Source organism: Bactrocera tryoni, chromosome 5 (genome assembly GCF_016617805.1).
Source record: "Bactrocera tryoni isolate S06 chromosome 5, CSIRO_BtryS06_freeze2, whole genome shotgun sequence".
NCBI classification, from domain to species: Eukaryota; Metazoa; Arthropoda; class Insecta; order Diptera; family Tephritidae; genus Bactrocera; species Bactrocera tryoni.
The window spans coordinates 17492927-17519450 of record NC_052503.1 but is presented as its reverse complement, the minus strand read 5'-3'; the positions used below and the strand labels follow the sequence as shown (position 1 = coordinate 17519450).

Sequence of the window (26524 nt, the reverse complement as noted above, 5' to 3'; positions counted from 1 at the left end):
ACAAAATCAAGTTAAAAACCCTTTTTTACCCGCCTTCCGAAGTTTTTTTTTATATTTTGTTATAGAGGATTAAATTTTCTTCTTATTCATGAAATAATTAATTTCAAATATAATCACCTAGCCGTTTATCGTTTTCTAGCGTTAACTGAAATTTAAGAAAACGATATTTTAATCGATCTCTACTGTCGTTCATTGATATTTAAAAAATCTCTTGTAAAAGCATTGACTGTAAGTTTGATAACAGCCGCTGCTATGTTACTGTTAACAATCTGCAAAAATCTTAGTGGTCAGCATCAAGTATTTCGCTTTCATATTTTCTGTATACATTATATTATATATTATTATATATAATGTTGTATATAAATTATATTTATTTTTTTATTTATATAAAAAAAATCGACCAAAACAGATCATTTTCGAAAACATTTAAAAAAAAATTCTACAATGAAGTGTTTATAGTTTTAGATAACAATTATTTAAACAAAAATGGTTCCTCATGGCAATAAACATTACTTCTGCGCCATTACACAAGTTGAACAAATATTTGCTAATTTTATATTTATGTTTAATTATAAATATATCGGCATACATATGTACATACATATGTACAAAACATCAATGAAAGTAATGCCGCTCAAATGCACCTACGCAGTTCGAACAAATGTATATGCATATGTAAGCAATTGCATTACAAATATTGGTTTATAAAATTAGTGTGTTTTTAGCCAATTAATAATTCTATATATTGGAATGTATATCTTCATCATCATACAAATATAATTGCCGCAAATAATTAACACCTTTTATTAGGCCATATTAATTTTTACATCCTATTATAATATCAATTAAATCTAAAATTTTAATAGTCGTTTCGAATTCCTATAAAATTGTATTCTATAACTTGATGGTGATTTAGTTCTGCGCCATTACACAAGCAAAATATTTGCTAATTTTATATTTATGTTTAATCATAAATATATCGGCATACATACATACATATGTACAAAACATCAATGAAAGTAATGCCGCTCAAATGCACCTACGCAGTTCGAACAAATGTATATGCATATGTAAGCAATTGCATTACAAATATTAGTTTATAAAATTAGTTTTTAGCCAATTAGTAATTCTATATATAGGAAGGTACGTATGTCTTCATCATCATACAAATATAATTGCCGCAGAAAATTAACACCTTTTATTAGGCCATATTCATTTTTATATGCCTTTGAACAAGCTGTCGAATTTGATAATGTCTTTCAGGTGGAAAAGGAGTACTTTCAAACTGTTGACGAAATCTTAAATTAATTATTATATATTTTGCTAGTGCCTAATTTAACTTTGCCAATATTCCAAGCTGCAAAATTTTTCACACTAAATTATAACAAAACAAAACCACAAAAACGTTTCAAAGTTTATAAATAAACTATTGCGAACACTTTTCGGCGAAAAGCTAATCTTAATTACTTTGGCACATGTGTGTATGAGCAATCCCAAGGCTGCTAACCAATACATTAAAAATCAGTCTTATCAATTTTTTACTTAATTTTATTAAATTATGCCCGCCCAAAACGCATAAATGCTTACAATAAAATAAATGTGATTTTAAGCGTATAGCAACCAATACGCAAACTAAATCTAAAATTAAATATATTATAAGATGTATTAATATAAATTAGAGTCCAAGTTGATTAAAACCCCGTTTAACCGAGCAAAATTAAAAAATGTTTGTCGTTTCACTGAAGGCATTGTCTGGCTTGAAACACCACGTGGTTCATATAATGGTACCACTAATGTTCAGCAGCTTTAAGGAACTCTTTGTACTTTTCCTCACTCATCAACTTCTCAATTTCGGCAGGATTAGTCACAGTCAGCTTAAAGAGCCAGCCTATAAGTAAAAATGTATTTAGTTTCTTTATAAACAAATGACTACAATTATATTTACCTTTGTCGTAGCAGCTGCTGTTAATTAAACCGGGTGTCTCCTCAACTTCGTCATTCTTTTCAGTTACTTTGCCACTCACCGGGGAGTACAGCTCACTGGCTGCCTTCACACTCTCCAAAGCGCCACATTCATCGCTCTGCTGCAGAGCTGTGCCTGGTTCTGGCAATTGTGCAAAGACGACATCGCCAAGTGCGTCTTGTGCGTACTCAGAAATGCCCACAGTGGCTGTTGTGCCTTCCACAGAAACCCATTCGTGTTTTTCGGTGTAACGACGTTCTAAAAAATTAATTTTAAAAATTTTAGTGAAATGATTTGAAATTTTTAGTGGCAGCACCACAACCTTATCGTATCTAAACAAGAACAGTTTGCATTGCACTGTAATAACAGCTGTTTGCTCTATTATCATATTGATACTGTTGCATAAATTGCTTCTATAAAATAAATTTTATTACTTCTTACCTGCCAACAACAAACTGCTTACGTTAAATGCACGCCAATGCTGGCATTGTGGGCTGGGCACCACACGCAATGTCTTTGCAGCCACACTTGTGAGTTGTAATCCGAAACGTGCAAACCTTGTCATCGAAGCCATTCTCCTAGCGCTGTATTGGATGCTTGTTCACCAAGTTGAATAGCCGGTATTACCGTTCTTGTGCGTCCGGTACGCTTCACGTCCACTGTTAGAATGGTCGATTTTTGCCGATGACAACTGGGGTTATCACCAAATTATTGAATCAAATATTTTGCGGCAACCTCGTGAACGTCTCGCCGATGGCAAAGGTTATCAGCGTAGCTCTCAATATTACGATTATTGCCGCTAAAAACAAAATAAAATAGCTGGAACAATACCACTTGTACCACCAGTGAAGTAATTAGGTAGAGCCTACAATCAAGTGAGAAATGTCAGAAATCTTAAAATACACAAAGAGTTGCCAGTAGGTTAATATTTTTTTAATTAAAAAGTATTTTTTTTAATCCCAAAACTGTTTTCAAATTTAATGACAATTATTGTGGAGTACTGATTTAATATAAGGTCATTGAATTATGATTAAGTAAAGCAATATAACTTATTTAGTTATCATAAATACTGATAATTAGTTTCCTTAAGCAACTTCCGATATTTTGGAGAAGCAGGATCTTCCTTTCTTCAGTAGATAATTATTTTGTATTTTTGTTCTAGGTTAATATTACTTTGTATTTATTTAAATAAAGTTCTCAAGCTAGAATTCGAGCTCGTCTTGTGTGTTATTATGAAAACTATTGTTACTGTCGTTCATATTTCCATGGCCCAAGACTGTATATTTATAACGAAGTATGCATTTATATAAGTAAGTTCGAATTATTTACATTAGTATTTATAAACTAACTAACCTCTATGAGTATTTTTGCTAAATATGAGTATCAGTACAGATACTGACAATGTGTGTCAGCTCAGCAGGGGGCCCAGCCTCAGTAAGCATGTCCATCTTATCAGTTCGGCTATTTATTATTTACTACGAAATAAAGTCAGCAACAGTGGAAATTTATAATAGCACTTGTTTACTTATAAATAATGCATACATAATCAATTAACATGCAGATTCCTGAAAATTTGTTTAAAAATAATATTGGTAATCCAAGATAACATCAAATCTCTTTAACTCTGGACCATTTTATCACATTTTCAAAGTAATCTTGGTTCGTGATGTTCACCGCTGTGATGTCTTCATGCTGCTGCACTTTTCGACTGAAATTTGTTTAACCTTATATTGTTGAATTATTTTCGAATTATAGTTTGAAGTTTCTAAACAGTTTTCGGATAATAGTAAAGCTGCTTATAGGTGACCCAAAGACCCTCCCTATACTTTGCAATATTCTTTCATTTGAAATATTGAACTAATATAATGCAAGAGAAAACCTCTCAAGCAAAATGTTCTGTAAGGGTGACCAGGCGACATACTTTCGAGATGTATCTGTCAACTCCAGTTTCAGTGTATCAGGCCATTGCAGCGGTTTTCAAGACGAAGAAAGGAAGCAATAGGTTAACTTAATGATTAAACTGGTGTAGGTGCCTGGCCACAGTGGAATTGCAGGAAACTGCAAGGTTAATGATCATGCTAGGTCAGGTACTTAAGTCTCACCAGCTATAGAATGGGGTCGGGTAGGAGCTCCACTGGCTTTTTGTGGTTCACTACTGGAAAATTAGGCCTCAGTCTAGCTCGGCAAACTCTAATCAGCCACCAGTCGCAAGGTCCTTCAGGCCTAAGGTAAATCCTAAGAGATCTAGTGAGCTCTTCTACGGAGTTCTAACTGGACGCGGTCCAATCGCGACCCATGCGTTAAGATTGAAAATGAGATTGATGATGGAATAGATTTGCCAGTTTAAGGCTAAAGTAGCCGAGGTATTTCTGATACTTTTAGACATACAGGGGAAATATCAGAAAAGAAATTTGTCACAAATAGCTATCTTAAAGAGTATGCTGATTGAACATTTAAGGAATTGGTTCGATTTACTCAATGTCGAATTGAGAATTTTATTCAAATAAACTTCACTTTTCTCGATCTGAACTTAAAAGATCTGGAAAATTTTGCTTCTTAAAATATTTTATCGACTAGTATTACTTTCAACTGAGTAGGTAATTTAGAAGAAAGCACATCTTTTGACTAACAAAAACCACCTATAGGTACTTATCACTTAATGTTTCCGAGTTTCAAGGGGGCGAAGAGAAATACCGGTTTGAAGAGAAATGTATATTTTAAATCAGCTCTTCCCCTAGGTTAGTTAAGATTAGATTAATCTGGTAAGTCAATAAGCCACTCATAGTCCATTTGCCATACTCGCTGGAGTCAGTTGCTAGGTCCATGAGTAGTAGTCAACCTTTAGAATGCGTCTGCTTGATGCGAATTTTAACAGACTCTGCGGCCTCACTATTGACTCCACCCTAGAGACTTACAGCGTGGTCTTGCCAATGCGGGACAAGTGCACAAGAGATGCTCTATTGTTTTCCTGGTGTCTTGCTTGAAAATTTTCCTGCAGTCTTCTCGATCGTCAGCCCCATTCTGCGTGCCACCACCAAACAGTGACCACTTAGTATTCCGATTATGTTCCTAAAGTCTCTTCTATCGAACGCCAATAGGAATTTTTCGTACTTCCGATCTACCGTTTTGCAAATGACTTTTTTAGTTTTACTCCTAGGTAGCTCGTTTCATCGGGTTTTGATTTTCTTTACCATAGTTCTGTCCGGATCGTCGTATACACAATGCGTGGGTTTCCCAATGTTTTTCACGTTTTCTGGTGTTAGCCGTTCAGCATTATAGGCGATCTGCTCTACTATTGCATTGCCCTCGATGTCGACTGGCTCGGCACCCAGTAGAAATGAAGTTGTTGCTTCTGACAACACTTTCCACTGCGAGCCTGCTTCTCTGCTTCCCGATTCTGACTTCTGGTCGATATGCGATACAAGGTTACTGCCTTCATGGCTGCTTGGCTGTCTACGAGAGGACGTGCCTCTTCCCCTAGGTTTTGGTATAATTGGTTCGGTGCAGTACCATGCGCATATTAAAAAAGTATCTCCAAAGCACCCATACATCCATTATACCTATCTTGTGGCCGATTGTCGAAATAATTTTCTGTTTATAAAGTATTTACAATAGCGTATATTTATTATTTACAATTGAATAAATAAAAATATACAATTAAATACATTCTAAAAATAGGTTCATTGTTGCGTTTGTATGTATGTATGTATGCATCTGTATATGTTAAGCTATGATTTGCTGAGGAAAACAAGTGAATTTAGAACAGAAGTGTTGCAGGAGTTCTTGCCGGATTGATGATCTAGAGTTAAAAGCGGAGGCAGATTTAGAGAGCGAGATGCAATGGCGGCGTTCTACTATAATCGAACGCTGAGCAGCACTCACACTGCATAAAAATGTACATGTAGTTAAGGTAAATTATTATAACGGAATGAAGCTAATGGATGGCACTTAATTTAAGCTAATTTAATTGACGCAATGAAGTGATATGCAGTTTCTTCGAGCGAACTTCATTCGCACGCACTCATTCATTGGTAGCGCTGATTGTGTATTCCACCGTTAGCTGCGCGCGACATTGGCGGCGTATAATCCGGTACCGGATAGGGTGATATCACATCCGGTGAACTGGCTGTTCCTATGACAGTAACGTTGTCATTTATTGACGCCTGTTTGACGAAGTGATTGTTGTTATTAGCAGCAATGTTATTGTTGTTGTTTAACCGTAGTGGCGGATACTGTTGGTAAGCTTCCACATTGCGGAAGCGTGCTCCCTGCGTTAAGATATCGGAGGACATGCGTGCAGCTCGCGCAAGAGCATCTTGATTCAATTCGACGGTGACCACAGAACGATTGTCCGGCACAAAGGCGTCATTAGTGTAGACTTTGGTTGTGCTGTTTATATAAAGAAATAATTGAAGAAATTAGAGTATTATTAAGAAAGATATCGGATATTACTAAGTGTTTGAGATTCTTTTGATAAAATAGGTAATTGCATATCCTACTACCGAGAGATAAATTACGAATATTAAGCAGATTACTTAAGAGAAATTACAGGGTGTTATAGGTTGCCTCCGAAGTCTATCAAACCTTCCACATCCGATCAGTAAATAATCGCTGGGGGTCAAATCTGGAGAATACAGTGGATGCGGAAGCAATTCAAAGCCCAATTTGTGGATTTTTGCCAACATTTTCACTGACTTGTGACACGGTGCATTGCCTTGGTGAAACAGAACTTCTTTTTTTCATCAAATGCGACCGTTTTATGGCGATTTCGGCGACGGAAACGATACCGTTGTCACTTATCGATGCAATAACTCGGTCTTATTACACTTGAACATTTCTAAACACTGCTCGCAGTCGTTATTTTTGGTCAAAAGTCAGCTCGCGCGGCACTCACTTTACACAGAGCTTTCTAATACACAACTAATCATGAGTGTAATGATGTTATTTTTAGAGATAGCAGGCAAATCTCGAACAACTTCACTCTACGGTTATCCAGACTTATTTTTTGGATTTTTTTGATGTTTTCGTCAAAACCTCGTTAGGGCGTCCACTACTTTCATTGTCTTCGGTGCTAATTTCATCACGTCCAGACTTAACAATTCTTGACAGTTGAACTGACGGAAATCCGTCATCAAGCCAAGTTTTGGCTTCAACTGTATTCCATTTTTCTTTTCTAATTTAGAGGACAGATTTATGTATCTAAGCCAGGTGCTAGCTCATGCAATCGACAAGTAGATGCATATATCTTATGTAGTTTTGCCTTAAAAAGTCCTCATATCTTTGGTGGACCATAATACAGTCTCAATAAGAACTTCAACGACTACGGAAAGATGAGCCTTACTACGAGCAAGTAGGTTGTAGATCTCCTGCGTTTTATCCAAGACGAGAAGGATCTCGCAGTAACATATGAGGTGGATCGACCGAATGGAATGCGCACCTCCCTGAAAGAGGCTGTTTTGTCGGAGCAATACGTCTACAGTTACCTTAATGACAGCCAGTCAGAAAAACACTCCAGTGGTACAGCAGCCTACAACAAAGCTTAACAGAGATCTCCGTATGGGAAAAATCCCCATTCAACCTTGCTTGGGAACTTCGATCCGTGCGTGATGCAAATTTTAAGTGTTGCAGCACGAGACTTTTTTTCTGATTTTACATTATTCTTCCCGTTTCCAGTCGCTCCACAACTTTAAACTGTAGCTGTGACCTGAACTGGTCTTACTTCTCTTTAAATATTCGTCTTTGATTAAATACTCGTAATACAAGGCCTTCCAAAGTAAACAGGACTTTAAAAAAACAGAACAAATGGTTTTTTCGGCAAAATCAATTTATTTTATTCAAAATAGTCTCCTTCTGCTTCAATACAGTCTTTGCACGGTCCAAAAGCATGTCGAACGAGTGTTTTAGCTCGTTGGCCGGTATGGCCGCCAGTATGCCGGTGCAAGCCTTTTGAATGGCCTCCACGTCTGCATAACGCTTTCCTCTTATGAGCAAATGCATTTTTCCGAAAAGGAAGAAGTCGCACGGTGCCATATCAGGTGAATACGGGGGATGGTTAATGGTGAAAATGTAATTTTTGGTCAAATAATCGCCCTTCGAATGTTGGATTCTGAGCAATTTTTGGTCGCCAGTCAATTTGTGCGGAACAAACCGTGCACACACCTTTCGTAAACCCAAATGTTCTGTCAAATTGCGATATATCGATGTTTTGGAGATGTTTAATTCCATTTCCACGAATTTCAATGATGATTTCTGTTGATTTTTGATGAATTCACGCAAAGTTTCGATGGAATTTCGGATGATCACGGATTTTGATTGGCCTGTTGATCGCCATTTATGTTCTCACTACCACTTTAAAAACGTTAAAACCACTCGTGCACTCTGCTACGGGATAGGCAATCATCGCCATAAACTTCTTTCATCAATTGAAACGTTTCGGTAAAAGTTTTACCAATTCGCCAATAAACTCTAATATACTCGTACTTGTATAGGATTTGAGAATGTGTAATTCTCCATAGAGTTAAGAAAGTCTCTAATTTTTTTGCATTAATATTCACTCATACAAACTTGGGAATGAATCATGAAGAATTTCCATTTCTTGCCAGTGCTCAATAGCAGACACATACATACATATATTGCCAAAGTAATCGCTCAATACTGCCATTTTTTTCATGAGTAAAAACTTTGAGAGGATTTTATTAAAAGATGTACACACTCGTATTCCTTTACTCGTCGACTATGGCTTGTTGTGCCTAGATAAAACTGGTATCTGAACTTATACTTGCCTTGCTCTTATAAATTACTCTAAATTACTTCATTATAAATTATGTAATTATTTTACAATATAATGCAATAAACTATACTTACATGTCTTCCTCATAAGCTTTAATCGGCGGACGGTTAGATATGATGTCATCGGAATCCCTATCTGTCATCGGGGGCATGAATAAGGTATCCTGTGTATTTAAAGATAGAAAAAGGTCTCATTTTAGTTCAAGAATAAACTTATGCTTTTATTAGGGTAAGCCAAAAACTTGCACATCGAATTCTTGGGGTTAAAAAGAACTTATATACATTGTAACAAAAAAGCAACCGAAAATTGGAATTAAATTCCCCGTTTAAGTGATATTCAGAAAAAAAAATAATTCCTAAGTTGGTAGGACTGTCCTTAATTACTATGCCAAATATGAGCGCGATCTGTCAACCAGTTTGCTTACAGCTGCTGCTTAAGTCGGTACACCTCAGTAGCGCATTGCGATTTTTGCAATGGATAAAAATATCGAACAAAGAATTTGACTCAAATTTTGTATTTCTCACCAAATTTCGCATGCGGAATCATTGTGAATGTCGAAAAAGGCTTGCGGTGGTACAAACCCCTCAAACACGTTTGGGAGCTCGTTGAAGACATGCCACGTTCTGGACGACCTTCGACCTCTTCAACTGATGAAAATATTGAAAAGTGAAGGATATGGTGCTTGAATGTCGTCAGGCAAGTGTTAAAGAGATGGCAAGAGAGCTTGGCATCTCTCGCAAGTCCGTACGAATGATTTTGGTGGATATTTTGGGAATGAAACGCGTTTTTGCTTGACTCGTAGTGACAAAGATGAGTTTTCTTCAAAATGAGTACCGTAAACAGGTCTCTGGACATGCCTGATCCCATATTCATGAATAGCATTATTACTATCGATGAGATATGGGTTTGACATGCAAACAAGTCAACATTCATCGGAATGGAGGGGAAAAAGAGTCGAAACCAAAGAAAACACGCCAAAGTCGCTCAAAAATCAAGGTGGATGCTCATTGTTTTTTTCAATATTCGTGATTTGATGCATCATTCCGGAGCGACAAACGGTCAATTAGGAGTTCTATTTGGCCGTTTTGAGGCGTTTCCATGAGAACATCTGTCAAAAACGGCTAGAATTGTGGAAGAACAATTCATGGATTTTACACGATGATAATGCACCATCGCATTGAGCCACGATTGTAATCGAATTTAAAGCCACAAACGCAATGAATACCATCAATCAACCAGCGTATTTACCAGATTTGGCTCCGTGTGATTTTTTTCTTGTTCTCCAAACTGAAATTGCCGCTCTGTGGAGCCCGTTTGAAGTTGATCGAAGAGATAAAGCAAAATTCACTGTAGGAATTAGATTCCATCCCAAAAATATTTTTGAAAGGTATTTAAAGGACTGGAAACATCGTTGGCATTATGTATTACATCTGGTGTGAATTACTTTGAAGACGACGAAATAAATGATGAATGATAAATTGATGAATAATTAAATATCTTTAATTTTATTTACAATTTCCGGGACCTTTTTTGTCACAATGTATAAAGGATAACTTACCTTAATATTTATTTGTATTTGTTAACATATTTCAATACTTTTATATAAGGGTTCATATAAAATCTCATAGAATATACTCGTATATGCATATTGACAGATAAAAATATCGACGTATCGTAAAATTTGGTAATGGTAATTTTCTTGAACAATATTGAATATTGGTAAAGAAAAAATAAATAAAGGCGAAGCTCGAGATAATTATTAAGGATTTATCACCAAATTATTTTGATTAGCAGCTTTCAAAAAAGATCATAATAAAATGATAAATTTTGGGCGGATATTGAACTCCTTTATATATGTATGTATATAATTATCCAAAAATGTGTGAATGTGTGTATATATGTAGGTATATTTAAACGTACAATAATACAATATATTATACATATACATGTACATATTCTATATATGTATGTATATATACATATGTACATATGCTTATGTGATCATGTTTCTATGAATAATGCAAATATTTATTGTCGAGCAATTTTTGTTATCGGCATATTGTTGTATTATACTCCTATAAGAACCATAGTATTTTTATTATTAATTACCAAAACACATATTTACATTTCTAAATACCTAAATACTTACAGACAAGCAATATTTTTTGGCATACAGGCCTTAAAGCAAACGTAATTTCCTTACGAAATAAACTTTTGATGCGTAATAAGCTGATATTGGGGTTTTTGTTACTTAAAGTACATATGTAAAACATACTACATACATATGTTTGTATATGGACGTTGTAGTAGATGTTGGTAATAAGATTAAGTAAATAAAAGTTGCACTTGAATTTATTTTTCTAATAAGTAATACCAATGGATTAGCACTATTCCCCAACTAATCACGCATTCCTTCCGGTATTTAAATTAATAACTTAAGAATAGCTTAAAGGCTCAATTTATCGCCGAACACTTTTGTATCGAAAAAAGTGACCTTGGCATATAAATCTTATTTTCGAACAATTAGTCTCCAAAGTAGTTCTATATATCGTATTTTTGGACTTACAGTTTTCTGGATTTAGAGTGATGTGTGTCATATCTTGACATTAGATCACCATAATTACCTATAATATATTATCCTTCAGATATAAAATTGAATATGCCAGAATCGGCAAATATTTTTCCCTCTGTGAAACTTTACTCCCAAAAAAAAGAAAGCAAAGGTGTTTAGCAAATCTATTTTCAATTTTATCTATTTTTTCCAAAGCCTGCTAGATAAAAAATTAACTATTGGGGGTACAGAATTGTATGAGGTACTTTTGATATCTCGAAAAAAAGTTATGTATGTTACAAATCAATTCATGGATATTATTCCAAATTTGCAAACCTAAGACTTTATGATAACCTTAGAGAGTGGTGAAACGAACAAGTAACTGGTATAAATCAAAAAATAACAAGTAGTTATGCCAGTTTAATGAAGTAATTCGCAAAATTTGCTGTGACTCTGAATGCCCCGCCCCACCTCACATGTAAACTTTTGATAAAATGGCAGAGTTTAAATAACGAGTTGAGAAGTGCGAATCGAGGACTACTTCAGACAGAAAAAAACAGATAAGCAAACTTAAAAAATGCTTGCTACTGTGAGCAAAAAATAGTAAGACTTTTTAATATAAACTTCGCGCGAAAACTCATTCGTCGCAATATTTTTTTCTAGGTTGGGATGACTGTCAGTGACATCTGTGCCAAATGTCACATTCAAATAATCATTAGTATCTAGTATACGTTTGTCTTTCTGAAATACATAAAGTGTATTCGGCGATTTTTATGATGAGCGAAATTATTGAACAAATAAGTTCCATTAAATATTGTGTGCGGAATAAAATTTCTGACGACGAAACGTTCAGTATGTTGGAAAAGAGTTTTTGATTAATACAAGTTATTCAAGGAGGGTCGAGAGCGCGTTGACGACGAAATACGTCTAGGACGGCCATCAACATCAACTGACGATCAACACGCTAATAAAACAAAGGAATTGGTGATTGGAGGATTAACAGTCAGAGATCTGGCATCGTTGGAATATCGGAAGGATCAGATAAAACAATTTTAAAAGAACATTTGGCTCTAAGAAAAGTGAAACCACGATTGGTTCCAACATCACTAAATTTTTTCGAAAAAGAGCGTCGCATTAACGGCTGTGCAATAATGGTTTCTGATTACCAGGATGTCATGAAAAGTATTATTACTGGCGATGAGTCTTGGATCTATGCTTACGACGCGGAAACAGACGATCAAGCGGCCGAATATCGTGGCAAATTTGAGCAGTAGCCGAAAAAACCACGTCAAAGCAGGGCAAACACCAAGGTTATGTTGACTGTTTTCTTAGATTATTGAGGTACAGTGCACTCCAAATTCCTTCCGACCGGCCAAACTTTTAACAAGGTAGAGGTGAGCGCTTCGTTTGCGCGAAGCTACTCATAAAAAGAGGCCGGAATTATGGACCGACAACTCTTGGTTTGTGCAATACGATAATGCATCGTCGCATACTGCATTGATTCTTCGTGAGTTTTTCGTCAAATTTCTAATCGATGTCGTGCCGCAACCGCCGGATTCGCCTAATTTAGCTCAGTGTGACTTCTGGCTATTAAGCAAACTCAAACGTAATCTGCGGGAAAACCGTTTGGAGTCAATTTAAGACATTAAACGCGAATCGCTACGCGCATTGAAGGCTATTCCGGAAATTGACTTAAATAACTGTTTCGAGGATTTAAAAAAAGTTGCCACAAGGGAGGGGAACGACAAAGATTTTGATAATAAATTAAGAATTTTAAAATTATGAACAAAGTCTTACTATTTTTTGCTCATAGTTAAAACGATATAAAGAATCGAAATTTTTTGGTGACAATTCCAAATAAAAACATTTGTTCCGTTCAGATGTAGCGAATATTCACCATAGTCAAATAATAGATTTCTAACAATTTCATACTCACATTGTGGTCCTTATCCTTGGCGATTACGACAACAAGTTTTAGCAGATAACACATTAAACCGACATTGATCAGCCACAAAATGAAGCCTTTGAATGAGATGAGCATCAAGGATATAGCTGCCACGCCTCCAGCCACCAATTGAGCCGCCTGTGGATCGATCGCGCCCGCATTTATGCTGGACAAATTATAATTGTAAGCGGCCCTATTGAATTTACCATAATCAATGCCGAAGATAATGCCCAACGCCAAGTCCATTAGACTTATGCAGGCTATCGCCACGATCCAACTATAAATGGCGACGCTCGTGTGCGTGATGTTGTCCTTTCTCACCACTAAATTTAAAATACTTTATTATTATCGAAATGCTGTTGAAAGTTGTGCTACTCACTTGTCAACAACAACAACGCTGTAATACACCAGCAGAACGCCACCGCCAGGTACACGCAATTCCAAATCAGGATGTCCTCTGGTGAGAGCACTGTTGACACCGAATCCAGCATTGTGCGATCGAACTGCTGATAGTCGGAGGGTATGCAGTTGCCTTTAAAGTAAAGTGTGTAGAAGGCATATTCCATCAGTGAACCATAGGTAAATAAGGTATTAATGGGCATATTGCAGGTGTACGCGATTATTCCAACTATGTTGAGACCCATCCATATCAGGGACTGAATCTGTCAAAATCGAAAAACAAGGATAAGGAAAAAGTTTGAATTAGATAAAATATAATTTTGTGTGAATACATAAATTGACGAGATTGACCTTTATTATTATTCTTCCAATTAATCGATTTAAAAAAATATATTGAACGTTACAATTTCTTAAAAACTTTCAAAATAGGCTCCTTCCGCGTCGAAGCGCGATTTCCAAGCATTCAAGGCGTCACGGCATTCACCGGAATAGCCTTGAGAGCCGAGGTGCATGCTGCTTGGATCCCCTCTGTCGTCTCAAAATGCTTGCCTTTCATCGACCTTTTCAGGCAAGGAAACAAAAAAAGTCCCACATCTGGGTTGCAGGGCGGCTGCGGAAGCGTTGGGATGCCGGCCTGGGTTAGGTAGCTATTCACAAGAAAGCCGGTGTGAGCCGGGGCTTTGTCGTGATGCAACTTCCAATCGGCTGCGATGTTTTGTCGGACCTGATTGACCCTTGGTTTGAGCCTCTTGAACAAATTCATGGTGAACGATGCCTTTAATGTCCGAAAAGTCAACGAGCATCGTTTTCATTTTGGACTTGCTCATTCTTCACTTTTTTGGGCAATCATTAGTAGCGACATCTTTCCGCCCTTCCAAAAAGGCTTGGTGCCACCGAAACACACTACTTCATGCTAAAGCAACATTTAGGTAAGCCATATCAAACATCTCTGTCGCAGATTTACCGAGTTTCACACAGACTTTAATCGCGTACCTCTGCTCTAACGAACGCTGCATTTTCGGCTTGCATCACTCACAGAAACACGTCGCGCAAAAATGTTTGTCCTGACACTTCAGGTGCCCGTAGACAACTGACCAGCCGCGGTTGTCCGCTGGGTTTGGGACCCTCCACGTAGAAACTGCTAGCTCTAGACCTGGAAAATATACTATCGACCAGATTTGGAGATAACCAATGAAAGGAAAATCTCCTCTTCGTCGTTGACCGCGCGCTTAGTTCTGCTTTCTCCAAATTGGACATGGAAGCGAAGCGTATGGATCTGGTTGTGAACGAAGACAAGATGAAATATCTCCTGTCATCAAACAAACCGTCATCGCATTCGCGACTTGGCCAACACGTCACTGTTGACTATCATAATTCTCGTCCTGCTATATGGTGCGCAGGCATGGACAATGACATGTTTCGTTGAGTCGAACTTAGGAGTGTTTGAGAGAAAGATTTTGCGGAAGCAAAATATCTTTGAGAATTAGCAACAGCGTATACCGCAGTCAATAGAACGAAGAGCTGTACGAAATATACAACGACATTGACATAGTTCAGCGAATTAAGAAACATCGGCTGCGCTGGCTATGTCCTTTTGTTCGGATGGAAGATACCACTTCAGCTTTGAAGGTTTTCGATGTTTTTAACTCGGCTATTACCGTGGAAGAGGTGTCTACACCAGTAAAGAAGAAGAAGGCTGGCTTCACTCCATATACCCTTATATTGGTGATGTTATGTGAGATACCTTAATAAAAACCAGAAATCATCTTCTATTCCCCGGCTTTGAACCTTGCAAGCTGCAAAGGTATGAAAAAAACAAGTGAATTCAAAAGTTTAATATTTCTTGGCAAATTCCTAAGGGAACCCTATAAACTGTACTTTGACTTAACTATTAGATGTTTAGCACTACCTAATTCTCAAAAGGTTGTTGACTCTGTTAAAACATGTTTATATGAAGTCATTTGGGTCTTACAATTCTGATTATCATCCCTAGATCAGCTCAAGTATCCAGATTATCTGAGAAAGCAATCAGCGAGAAAGCATTTCATTAGTTTGTTGCTAAAACAAAACATTATTTTTAATCATGAGCTAATACCATGACCTGACATTTTTTTATTTTAGCGCACTCATTGTTCTATAAACGCAAATAATCACCACTACAGATTTTAATCGACAGATTACGTCAAATTCGACAGGTGTATAGTTGTTAAAGATTTAAGCGCCAGTTAATTTTTTCTAGTAGATAATAGATACTCGTGTGTTCGGCAAGTGCCTTTTGTAGTTACCCAAAAATATTGGCGCGACCACAAGATAAAACGAATAGGTGGTAGCCCTACAATAGGCACATGAACATACGAATCAATTTAGGTGTCGCTGCCCGAGGCACTGCGTTGATCTAAGACTAAGGAATCTCGTTTTTATATATTATCGAAACGCTTTGCTTGAAGCTTAAATGGGCCAAATTTTGATCTTAAGTGTATGTACACACATATGTATTTGTGTAATTCGCCTATTAATAGAAATGTACCTACGCTAAGCATACGTATGCCATCTACGCCTATTAATTTATTATGAATCATCTGCTCTTTGTCATTTTGGGCTTATAATTTGTTTATCTTGACTAATACCTTGTCACTTTTATAGAACTTATCGTAAAATAGAGCACACAAGTGTAGTAACCTATTATTTATTTACATTTAATTTACAAATTTAATATTTACTTTAGCAAATGACAAATAACGAGAGACTTTAACAAAATCTAGATGGATGAAATCAGACAAGTAAAACAGTCATACGAGTGTGAAATTAAGAGAAATTCGGAAATATCTACTCCCTCTTTTCATATACCGATTATAATTCGAAGAACTAAGACTGAAATATTTTTCCGAACCACCACGTTTACATTGCACGTATTTCTTTATTCCAAAAACAAATCTACATAAAGTGTGGTAAGTCTATTTTATACAATTTTAAAAAAAGTTTTTTTTTAGCGAGAGACTATATTTCTCGTGGCATTACCTAATTCGGTGCTATAAATAGATGATATGGGTTCATACCTTACCCAGCACTAATGTTTTTGCTCGTATCGGACCTCTAAAGCACTGACCGCTGCCTTACACACTGACCAATCAAAATCAAAATAAAGAAATTTTTGACCATGTTATGCTGTAAGAAATGCACTGTGCAGGGTTTTTTGATTCTGCTTTATACATGTAGTTCAAGTTCTCTATACAGAGTATAAGATTTTTATACTATTACAATATGTTGCTACAGAGTTTATACTCTGTTTTGTTCAACTAACGTTTGTTTGCATCACCTAAAACTAACCAAGATAGACATGCTGTAACTTGAGTAAAACTTGAGATATCGCAATGAAACTTGGTGTATGTGTTTCCTGGCAAAAAAGAAGGACCAGTTTGTAGATGATCGAAAATCTATAAAATACCATAGCTAAGCATAAAAGAAGTTGTAATTTTATGCACCTGAGGCTAAGAATTTTCATAGTAGAAAGATTTTAAAACTGATCCGAGTAATAGCTTTGGAGATGCAGCCTTAAGAGCTTGTGTGCTCGAGACTAGCTTGGCTAAGTGCACCGTCTTTAAACGCGTTTTTCTCGAAACTGTGTTTTTGAAGTTGGTTGGCAAGATTTCTCGAGCACGTCTGAAACGATCTTCATGACATTTTACACAGGCCTTTGAGATACAATTCTTAAAAACTTGGATAAAGGATTTTTCTCGATAACAACTAATAGAAAAAAATGTTGCCAAAATTTTCACTGAACTTTTAATTTTTTTGTAAAAAAAAAAGTCTGCCAGTCCAACAATCCAATTTTCATTTTTTCACATTAGATGATCCTGTAAGAAATCGGGAATTCCTCAACCGATCTTCATGAAATTTTACACAAACCTTTGAGATACCTTCGATAACAACTGTTTGAAAAAAATGTCGCCAAATTTTCACTGAAATTTTAATTATTTTTGTAAAAATGTCTGTCTGCAATTCGATTTTTTATTTTTGTTTTCCTTCGTGAAAGCTTTACGTTATTTTTTCACTTTAGATGATACGGAGTAAGGAGTTATACTGCCAACGCGGGCGCATCCTTTTTCCGAGGGGTCAGCGGAAATGGCATCGCAATGGCCGGGCTTAAAATATTTGTTTCCAAAAATGTTAGAATTTCTTTGTTAATAGTGTATGTTTGTAACAATAAAAAAAATCTAATTCAATATTTCATTTTTTATATGGAAAAAAATTGTTGAAATCGGGCCCGTGAAAACCCATGAAAACCCTTAATAAAACTCAGATTTCTGTTAGCGATATGTGGTATTGCCAAAAAATGTATAAAATCGAGTCAATATTACCCCTATCTCTCATATATGTATGTACATATGTGCCTAATATAGGAATTTCCAAAATGGATGTTGAATTCTTTCGCAACAGTTTTAAAATGAAGTTTTGCCCTCATCTAAGGATTTTCTCCGGCTTTTACCCTGACAAGAGCATGAAATAATCGGTGACAACCGAACTAAGCTCTTCTCTACTTGTTTACACTATCATTAAATGTTTCCATAAATGTATACCTCTTCCAGGCATTAAATGCTTTAAAAACTCACAAAAATGGAATTCCACATTTAAGACTCATTCTCATTTGTATTGGGTAATTGAATTCACATGCTCGTTCATTGGATTTACTGGCAATAAAAGTACTATGAATATTGTTTATTTAGTCGACAATTTTTCTTTTATTGTCTGTTGCAGCACTTGAAAATTATCTACCACCTTTACAAATGCATAACCCTCCTTTCGTTCATGAGTAAACACTGGTGAAGTGTCATTAATAACGCGAGCATTTTTATTAGCCAGCAAATTTATTTATATGATTCATTATATTTACGCATAATTTCATTCAGGTGACAAGTTTTGGGCAAAATTAAATATTAACAATAACGGTATGTACATATGTATGTATGTGGGTGGAATTAATTATATTTGTAGGAATGCCAGAGTACATTTTCAAGCGCTGCGATCATTTCCTTGATAAGTGGCAAGCTCTTCACTGTTGTTAGGAACTTGTTCCTGCTTCTAGTTATCTTAGTCACATTTTTTCATGATAAAGTATTCGGATATATTTTTGCAATTACATTTGTAGCGGGTGATCCAAGTAGAGGTACCTTTTTAAGTATACTTTTTTTCGACAGATCACGCGTCAGTCGTGTCAAGCTGGAATGTTATTTTTGCTCAGTATTGTTTGGCATTTCATCATGGAAAGTCCTGAACAATGTTTAAAAATCGCTCAATTTATGATCAACATAATCGGCCTTCTGAGCGTACTATTCGCAACACCATCACCCATCTTGTGACCCAGCATTCATTATTGGATAATATTCGACCGAATAGCCCACATCCAGCTAGTAGTCAACAAAATGTAGCAGCCATAGCTCAGAGTGTACACGAAGACTGTGGAGATTCGATTCGGCGCGGTTCGCAGCAACTCGAATTGACGTATGAAACGACTTGGCGCATTTAACTTCGAGATCTTAAATTGAAAGCGTACAAAATACAGCTTATGCAAGAGCTAAAACCACTCAACCTTCCCAAGCGACAGTACTTCGGTCTATGGGCTCTTGAAGTTCAAAGAAAGTTTTCGAAACAACTTTTGTTCAGCGATGAGGACATTTCTGGCACAATGGGTATGTAAACAAGCAAACTTGCCCAATCTGAGACGAAGAAAAACCTGAAGAGATTCAAGAGCTGCCATATCATCCAGAAAAATCAACGTTTTAGTGTGGTTTGTGGGCTGGTGGAAACATCGGTCCATATTTCTTCAAAAATTAGGCCGGTGAGAACGTAACCGTCAAAGGCGGCCGTTATCGCACTGTGATAACCGTACATTTAAGGCCTGAAATTGAAGCACGTGATCTCCTCGACATTTGGTTCCAACAATACGGCGCTCCATCCCACACATCGTATCAATCAATCGATTTATTGAGAGAACACTTCGGTGAGCAGATAACTTGGGCACCAAGAACGTGAGATATCACACCGTTGGACTTTTTCCTGTTGGGATATGTAAAGTTTAAAGCCTATGTGGACAATCCCGCTTCAATTTAGGCCTTGGACCAAAAAATTACGCTTGTCATTTTCCAATTACCAGTCGAAATGCTCGAATGAGTCGTCAAAAATTGGATGGACTATCTGAGACGTAGCCGCGTCCAAAATTTGAAAGAGATAATCTTCAAAAAATAAATGCTAAATAATGTTCTTTCGAATGATAATAAACAAACACCATTAAATTTGAAGTTTCAGTGTTTTTTCTTTAAAAATGTAGGGAAGCTCAAAATGGATCACCCTTTTGTTCTAGCTTCTAGTTTTCTTAGTCACATTTGGGCATGATAAAGTATTTGGAGATATTTTTGCAATTACATTTGTATTTGCAGTAATCACTGATTCATCGACTGTTGTTGTTTTAAAGAACTTCAATTAGACAAAAAATAAAATATCAAATTAGCAGAAGAGCAATTAATCACCAGTTAAACAAAAGTTCTCGTTCACTGATAAGTATTTCTGAAGGGAAAGTAATCAATATTTCGTCTACTTTTAATTTTGCTTTTAGATACATATTTATCTATAGTGTCTTCACTGAAGTAACTTCATAAGTGACGAGAGCAGTTAAATAAGTCAGTGTTTTTTAAATATAACTGTTCAATCTGTTTCAAAGCGTCTGAAAGGAAAAGGTATACAAGAAAGCACGGATAAGCATGACTATACAATTTAAATTTTGTTTGAGATTATTTCGTCAAAATTAAATTCTGCACAAATCAGAACGTTTTGTAAACACAATCTTATCTTGATAACTTTAGTAACGCCTGAGTAAATTAAAATTTCTTGTTTCACTAAAGTCAATTATTTACGAGTATAGATATGTTGTATTTTAACTCAGATAATGTTTCAACCTTTAAAACCTAGTGTATATCCCCTATGACGTCTAATTGGAAAAAACGAGCTTTAGTTGCGAAATTATACTAATACCCTTCACAAATAAAAAAGTTTTCATACAAGAACGAGATTTTGATCGATCAGTTTGTAAATCAGCTTTATGCCATAGTGAACCGAGTTGAAGTATTTCTTAAGAGATTATAACGTTGCCTCGGCCAATAATCTATGCAAAATTTCGCGAAGTTATCACGTCAAATAAAAGAATTTTCCGTACAAGATTATGATTCCGCTAGTGGTCCGTTGTCGGCGGTTTCGACAAATGAGCAGCTTCTTTGTTCTTAGTTCACTTATATACAGACAGACACTGACACAGACAGAAATCTTTAACTCTTCTGGAGCGTAATTAATTTTTGAGCCCAAGATCGATAAAAACGTTTTCAATTGTTTTTTTGGACACAACAAAAGTAGATTCTTAGATTATAATATAGGTTCGATATTGATCCGAAACGGCTTTTTATAATTTGACAGTCAAAACCTGGCAATCGGTATATTTTACTATAAAAATTCTTTTCGTACGAAAAAATCACGAAATTTCCTTGATAAAAAACAACGAAGAACAAGCGTACAAGAACACCTGAAGATCCCAGCTTCATTTGGTTGGTCTCTTCGTTTTAAGCGTAGTGCGGGTAGCGGCTGACCGCTGGTCACACTTCAATCATCTTTAGAACCATTCTGCCAAGAAGCAACCAATAAAGTCCTCTTCAGCAACTCTTAGGAATATGAGAGACTTGAATGGTATCTCAACCGATTGTAGACCAATTTTCTATAGCTGGGATCTTTGAGGTAGATACCCAGTGACGACCCCTAACATGTTGCCTCGTTCTCTCTTGCCTAAAAGTAAAGCTTCTTTGTTTCATCGTAATTAAAACTACCCCAAAGTACTTTTGTGATATGCCCCCTGCTGCTAGTTCCATAATTTGAGCTGTTCCTTTAGTGATATGCCGCTTGTGGCTAGTTCCATAATTTGAGTTCTTCTTTTAGGGTATATTACTTCAAACAACCTTTGCATGATCTCAATGTTTTAGTGCCTTATAAGGGAACTACATCCCTGTCTGCCCCCGAGCTTGCAAACTCGTCTGCCTTTTAACTTCCTCCTATTCCTATAGGACTGGGTATCCAGTCGTAGTTCCCAGAATTTTCCACTGACTCTGTAATTATTGCCTCCTTACACAATCTTACGCAGTGAAACTTCGTGTTAGTGGATAACATATATTGTCACTTGGCTACCCACTAAAAAATAAATGGACTAACTGGTTAGAAACGGAACTTACTTAACGCCTTCTGTTATTCCAAATATTTCGGCTTGAAGGTCTGAATTGTTGTCATTTAGTTTGAAGCCGCCTTCTGTGTATCGATTACTACAGAAAAAGTTATCCTGTTCATGCTTCACTTTTCATTTGGTGATTATATAGCTTTACATTCTTCTCTACTGGAATAGAAAAACGTTGTGTTCAACTCCCCGTGGAACACCTTTTCTCGCCGTCATTTTTATTCTAGCCCTAGTTCCGCCCCGCAGCGAAGTTACGCCTGACTCCAAAGCCCTAGAACCTTGAACGAGCTGGCCATAGCATTGCATCATCACTTAATTATGTGAAACAGTGTGTAGAAAATGAGAAAAATCTGCATCGGTCCAATTGAGCTTATTGATAGCAAAGCATAGTGGTTAACTGAAATCGTGTGATTTTGTAGATTTTCTAGAAAGCATTCGTAACTCTTCGCAACACCATCAAACATCTTGAGACCCAGCGTTCTGTATTGAATAATACTATATTCGACCGAATAAACTGCGTCCAGCACGCAGTGAAGAAAATATAGCAACCGTAGCTGAGAGTAGAGAGTCGATTCGGACCCGTTCGCCGCAACTCTGACTGACGTATTGAACGCCTTGGCACATTTTACGTCGAGATCTTAAATTGAAAGCGTACAAAATACAGCTTGCGCATGAACTGAAGCTTGTCGACTTTCCCAAGCGACATCGCTTCGCTCTTTGGGCTCTTGAAGAAGGTCCGAAGTTTTCGAGCCAAATTTTGTTCAGCGTTGAGGCTCATTTCTGGCTCAATGGGTACGTAAACCAGCAAAAGTGCCGCATTTGGGACGAAGAGCAACCTGAAGAGATTCAAGTGCTGCTATTTCATCCAGAAAAACCAATGGTTTGGTGTGATTTGTAGGTTTGAGGATTCATCGGTTCTTATTTCTTATGTAATGATGCCATTGAGAACGTAACCGTCAATGGGGACCATTATCGCGCCATGATAACCAACTAATAGATGCCTAAAATAGAAATCCGCGATCTCGGTGACATTTCGTTTCAACAAGACGACGTCACTTCTAACACAACGCAGCAATCAATGGATTTATTGAGCGAACACTGCGGTGAGCAGTTAATTTCACGTTTTAGGCCGGTCGATTGGCTACCAAAACCGTGTGATATCACACCGTTAGTCTTTTTCCTGTGAGGACATGTAAAGTTTAAAGTCCGTTTCGACTCAAGCCTCGGACCAAAACATCACGCATGTCATTTGCCAGTTACCAGTCAAAATGCTCGAACGAGTCATCGAAAATTGAACTAAACGGATGGATCATCTGAGACGTAACTCCGGCCAACATTTGAAAGAGATAATCTTCAAAAAATAGATACCGAAGAATGTTCTTTCGAATGATAATAAACATCCCTATTAAATTTGAAGTTCCCGTATTTTTTTTATAAAAAAGTGGGGAACGTCCAAATAGATCACCTTTTAATTGAAATTCACTCTGACGTAACTCAGTGTACGCACCCGATTTTATATTTGTCGTCTGAGTCACTGCCAGTATTTTGCACGCAATCACTCCAACTTCTTCAACTTTTTCAAGAAAGATCGGGCGAACCTAACGTTTTTCTTCACCTCCAAAAAAATTTAACTGTATCTATCACCCCTGATCGATCCGATCTGAGCATCGGTTTGTATCCCGGTACTCACCAAACTGAGTATTCCAGCCCATAGCACAATCGTCCACAGACAATCAAAATTTTTAATATGATTTCTCTTGCCGTAACCGCCGTAGCCACCTGCTGCCATCTTGCACTAATTCGTAATCACGAGTTGAAATTGGTCACTATCCCGGAAAGCACAGCCACAATCCTGTTTAAAAAGTACGAATATGTATGTATGTAGGTATATTTATGGAGTTTCGAAATAACACGCGTTTGAACGTTGATGCCGGAGCATAAAATTCAAATTTTTATCGAGCTAATATTAAAATTACGACACTTCACTCTTAATTTCGTACGGAATTGCGTTCGATCGCACAATCGCTACTTTTCGTTGGTGAAAGAGGCCATCGACTATGCCTAAATGTGTGCACTTGAAGTGAGATAAAAAAATTTTCAAAAATTTTAATAATAGTTTCGCAATCAACAGAGTTCGATTACGCGCGAATTGTGCTACTCTTTATGGTGTATAAAAGCCGCTCGTGTGTTTCCCGATTCGACAATACTGTATTTATCATACCGCCTTTAGCACCCGCCTGCTTCCTGTAACGCACTCGTACGCCTCTAAGCAACTAAGGTCGCGATATAAAAAGTCGATGAAAAAAATACCTAAACAATAGCACAACAACAACAATGCTGAGGGATGTGTGGTAAATGGAAAAGCGCGTTTTGTTGTACTTTTTCGTTGCGCGTTCGTTTTTGGACTGTTACGTGTGCGTCGCTTTTTTACGGGCCACAGCCAGAGCTGCTACAGGTGAATTACGGTGTGTGCCAACTGCCAATGTGCCTTACAAAAAAAGCCAATAATAATAATTACCCAGAACCTAGAGTACTGAGCGCCTAGAATGTGTGTGTGTGTTCGCTGCGTATGTGGCTGTGGGTGTGTGTGGGTGTAGCTTTATGCTTGGGAGAGGCGCTCAAAGAAAAGCAACAAATAAAATTTTATAAAGGCATTGCAAAATATGGGTTGGTGGGTAGGGGTTACTAGGTACCCACATTCCTACATACATACATGCACGAATTTTACTATATTCGTAAATATATACATATATTTATATTTATGCTCGATCCATATCGGTGTATTCGTGCTCGTGTTGAATGTAGTTTGATTTTCGCTCAATATCGTTCGTTTTTTCATTCTTTAACCAAACAATTTGGCGAACTGTATTGGTGTTAGTGCGCCGATGACGACTATAGAAAATAATTTCTCGAACTGTTATCAGTTGAACGATGTTATCAGCAGTTATCAGCGTGTTGTTGTGTTTTTGCGCTTCAATTGTGTCCTTACCGCTAAGTTATGTAAAATTGTTGTACATACTGAAAGGGTGGTCCATATATTAGCTTTCTTTATTCATATTATATCAACAGTGGACACTGTTTCCGGTTGGAAATCTTGACGGAAATTCGGTGTGATATCTTTTCATCATTCAAGCTCATAGAAAAATGGACGAAATTAGGTCTAAAAGTCAGCAGTATGCAATTTTAGGTAAAAACCAGTGAGCACTAAAGTTAAAATGGCTGTAGGAACCGAGAGTAGTTTGTGGAAGATCTATTCAAATCGACATCAATCAATCAACAACAGGACATATCGTTTGTTCAGGACGTTAACGACTTTCCATTCGCAATCTAGGACGCAAAAAATTTCAGAGAGGAACTAAGCCCCATTCACAGTGGAATCATTAACAGCAGTAACTACGTCCTTTCGGCGAATGGCTTGTATGAAGTCAAACCAAAGAACTAAACTCCAACATATCCAGACCAGACCCTGATATTCTCATACTTAACATAAAAGCTCTAGTAAGTAGTAAGAAGACATGCACTATTTTTCCAGGAGTTGGCTTTAGTAAGCCGTCTCTCGTGTCGTGTAAGTGCGATCGGGTCGCTATATGGCGTTAGAAACATTGGATTTCGTAACTTACTGGACAGCTTTGTGATAGCTTTACGCAGTATTGTTTGTGCGCGCGGCAAAGGTCACACCAGGACTGAGAAAATAAGCCATATTTCAGAAATATTTCTTCATAAAAGCGAACTGAAGCAAGAGGGCTAAAAATATGCTGGTTGTTTCGGTCCCAGTACTTTTAATGTGAAGAATGCACCACAATCTGAAAGGCAAATTCGAAAATATCGAAAATATCCGATTGACCACCTCATTAGCACGGTTTCGATAGCACAGCAGCTCAACATTGAAGGAATACAAAAAGAAAAGCAAACAAGCTCATGATTCGAATTTACATCTAAGATTCGCCGCTGAAACGCCACACAATCGATCTATTTCTGAAGCGGATGATGACGGGTGATGAAAAGTGGGTCACTTGCGATAATATCAACCGAAAATGGTCGTGGTCGCAACGCGCTGAGCCGACGCACACGGTAGCCAAGCCGGGATTGGCGGTCCGGAAGTTTTTGCTATACATTTTTTGGTATTGACAGGAAATCATTTACTATGAGCTGCTTCAATACGGCCAAATTCTCGAGTTCGGACTTGTACTGGCAACAATTAGACCGTCTTAGGCAATCAATCTCGAAGAGGTGGCCAGCTTTGGTCAATAAGAGAGGAATTTTGTTCAATCAGGACAACGCTAGGCTACACCCAGCGATAGAGACTGTCAGAAATCTTACCGAACTTGGTTGTTAGGTACTTCTGCCAACAGGCACGAGGGTTTCCATGAGAGTGGCATTATAAAATTACCCTCAAAATGTAACGACAATTCAATCATCGTATATTTGCGTCGGGTCTCCCTCTACCTGATCTCTCCAACGGAGTGGGGATCTCTCTCTTCCTCTGCTTCCACCGACGGGTACTGAATTGAAAATCTTCAAATCTGAAGTATTCTCTTCCATCCGGACAACATGACCCAGCCAGCGCAGACACTGTCTCTTGATGTTAATGTCACCATATATCGTACAGCTCA

At 37.2% G+C, this 26524-nt stretch overlaps 2 protein-coding genes across 4 annotated transcripts; both read right to left on the bottom strand.

Moving 5' to 3' along the window:
- Positions 1 to 1530: 1530 nt before the first annotated feature.
- On the bottom strand, positions 1531 to 2815 carry LOC120777288 (glycine cleavage system H protein, mitochondrial). The gene is made up of 3 exons (XM_040108499.1): positions 2405 to 2815; positions 1946 to 2221; positions 1531 to 1888 (listed from the first exon to the last, which is right to left on the bottom strand). The coding sequence occupies exons 1-3, from the start codon at positions 2535 to 2537 to the stop codon at positions 1791 to 1793; spliced, it is 507 nt and encodes a 168-aa protein (XP_039964433.1). The 5' UTR covers positions 2538 to 2815; the 3' UTR covers positions 1531 to 1790.
- Positions 2816 to 5637: 2822 nt separating this feature from the next.
- LOC120778658 lies at positions 5638 to 24372 on the bottom strand. Of its 3 annotated transcripts, none has more exons than XM_040110578.1 (6): positions 24133 to 24372; positions 23602 to 23763; positions 13629 to 13911; positions 13241 to 13572; positions 8828 to 8916; positions 5989 to 6352 (listed from the first exon to the last, which is right to left on the bottom strand). In XM_040110578.1, exons 2-6 carry the CDS (start codon positions 23698 to 23700, stop codon positions 5989 to 5991), a joined length of 1167 nt encoding a protein of 388 aa, XP_039966512.1. In that variant the 5' UTR covers positions 23701 to 23763; positions 24133 to 24372. The 3 variants fall into 3 exon arrangements, with proteins under 3 accessions (XP_039966514.1, XP_039966512.1, XP_039966513.1); XM_040110579.1 differs by having other exon boundaries at positions 24222 to 24372; XM_040110580.1 differs by lacking the exon at positions 24133 to 24372 and having other exon boundaries at positions 5638 to 6352; positions 23602 to 23700.
- Between the last annotated feature and the right edge of the window lie 2152 nt (positions 24373 to 26524).

Excerpts from the sequence above, each read along its gene's own strand:
- LOC120777288 (XM_040108499.1), bottom strand. The coding sequence starts at position 2,537 with ATGGCTTCGATGACAAGGTTTGCACGTTTCGGATTACAACTCACAAGT. Across the intron at positions 2,222-2,404 it reads AAGCAGTTTGTTGTTGGCAG|AACGTCGTTACACCGAAAAA; the intron begins GTAAGAAGTAAT and ends TTAATTTTTTAG. Across the intron at positions 1,889-1,945 it reads CAGCAGCTGCTACGACAAAG|GCTGGCTCTTTAAGCTGACT; the intron begins GTAAATATAATT and ends TTTTACTTATAG.
- LOC120778658 (XM_040110578.1), bottom strand. The coding sequence starts at position 23,700 with ATGGCAGCAGGTGGCTACGGCGGTTACGGCAAGAGAAATCATATTAAA. Across the intron at positions 13,912-23,601 it reads GGGCTGGAATACTCAGTTTG|ATTCAGTCCCTGATATGGAT; the intron begins GTGAGTACCGGG and ends CGATTTTGACAG. Across the intron at positions 6,353-8,827 it reads AAAGCTTATGAGGAAGACAT|CACAACCAAAGTCTACACTA; the intron begins GTAAGTATAGTT and ends TTATATAAACAG.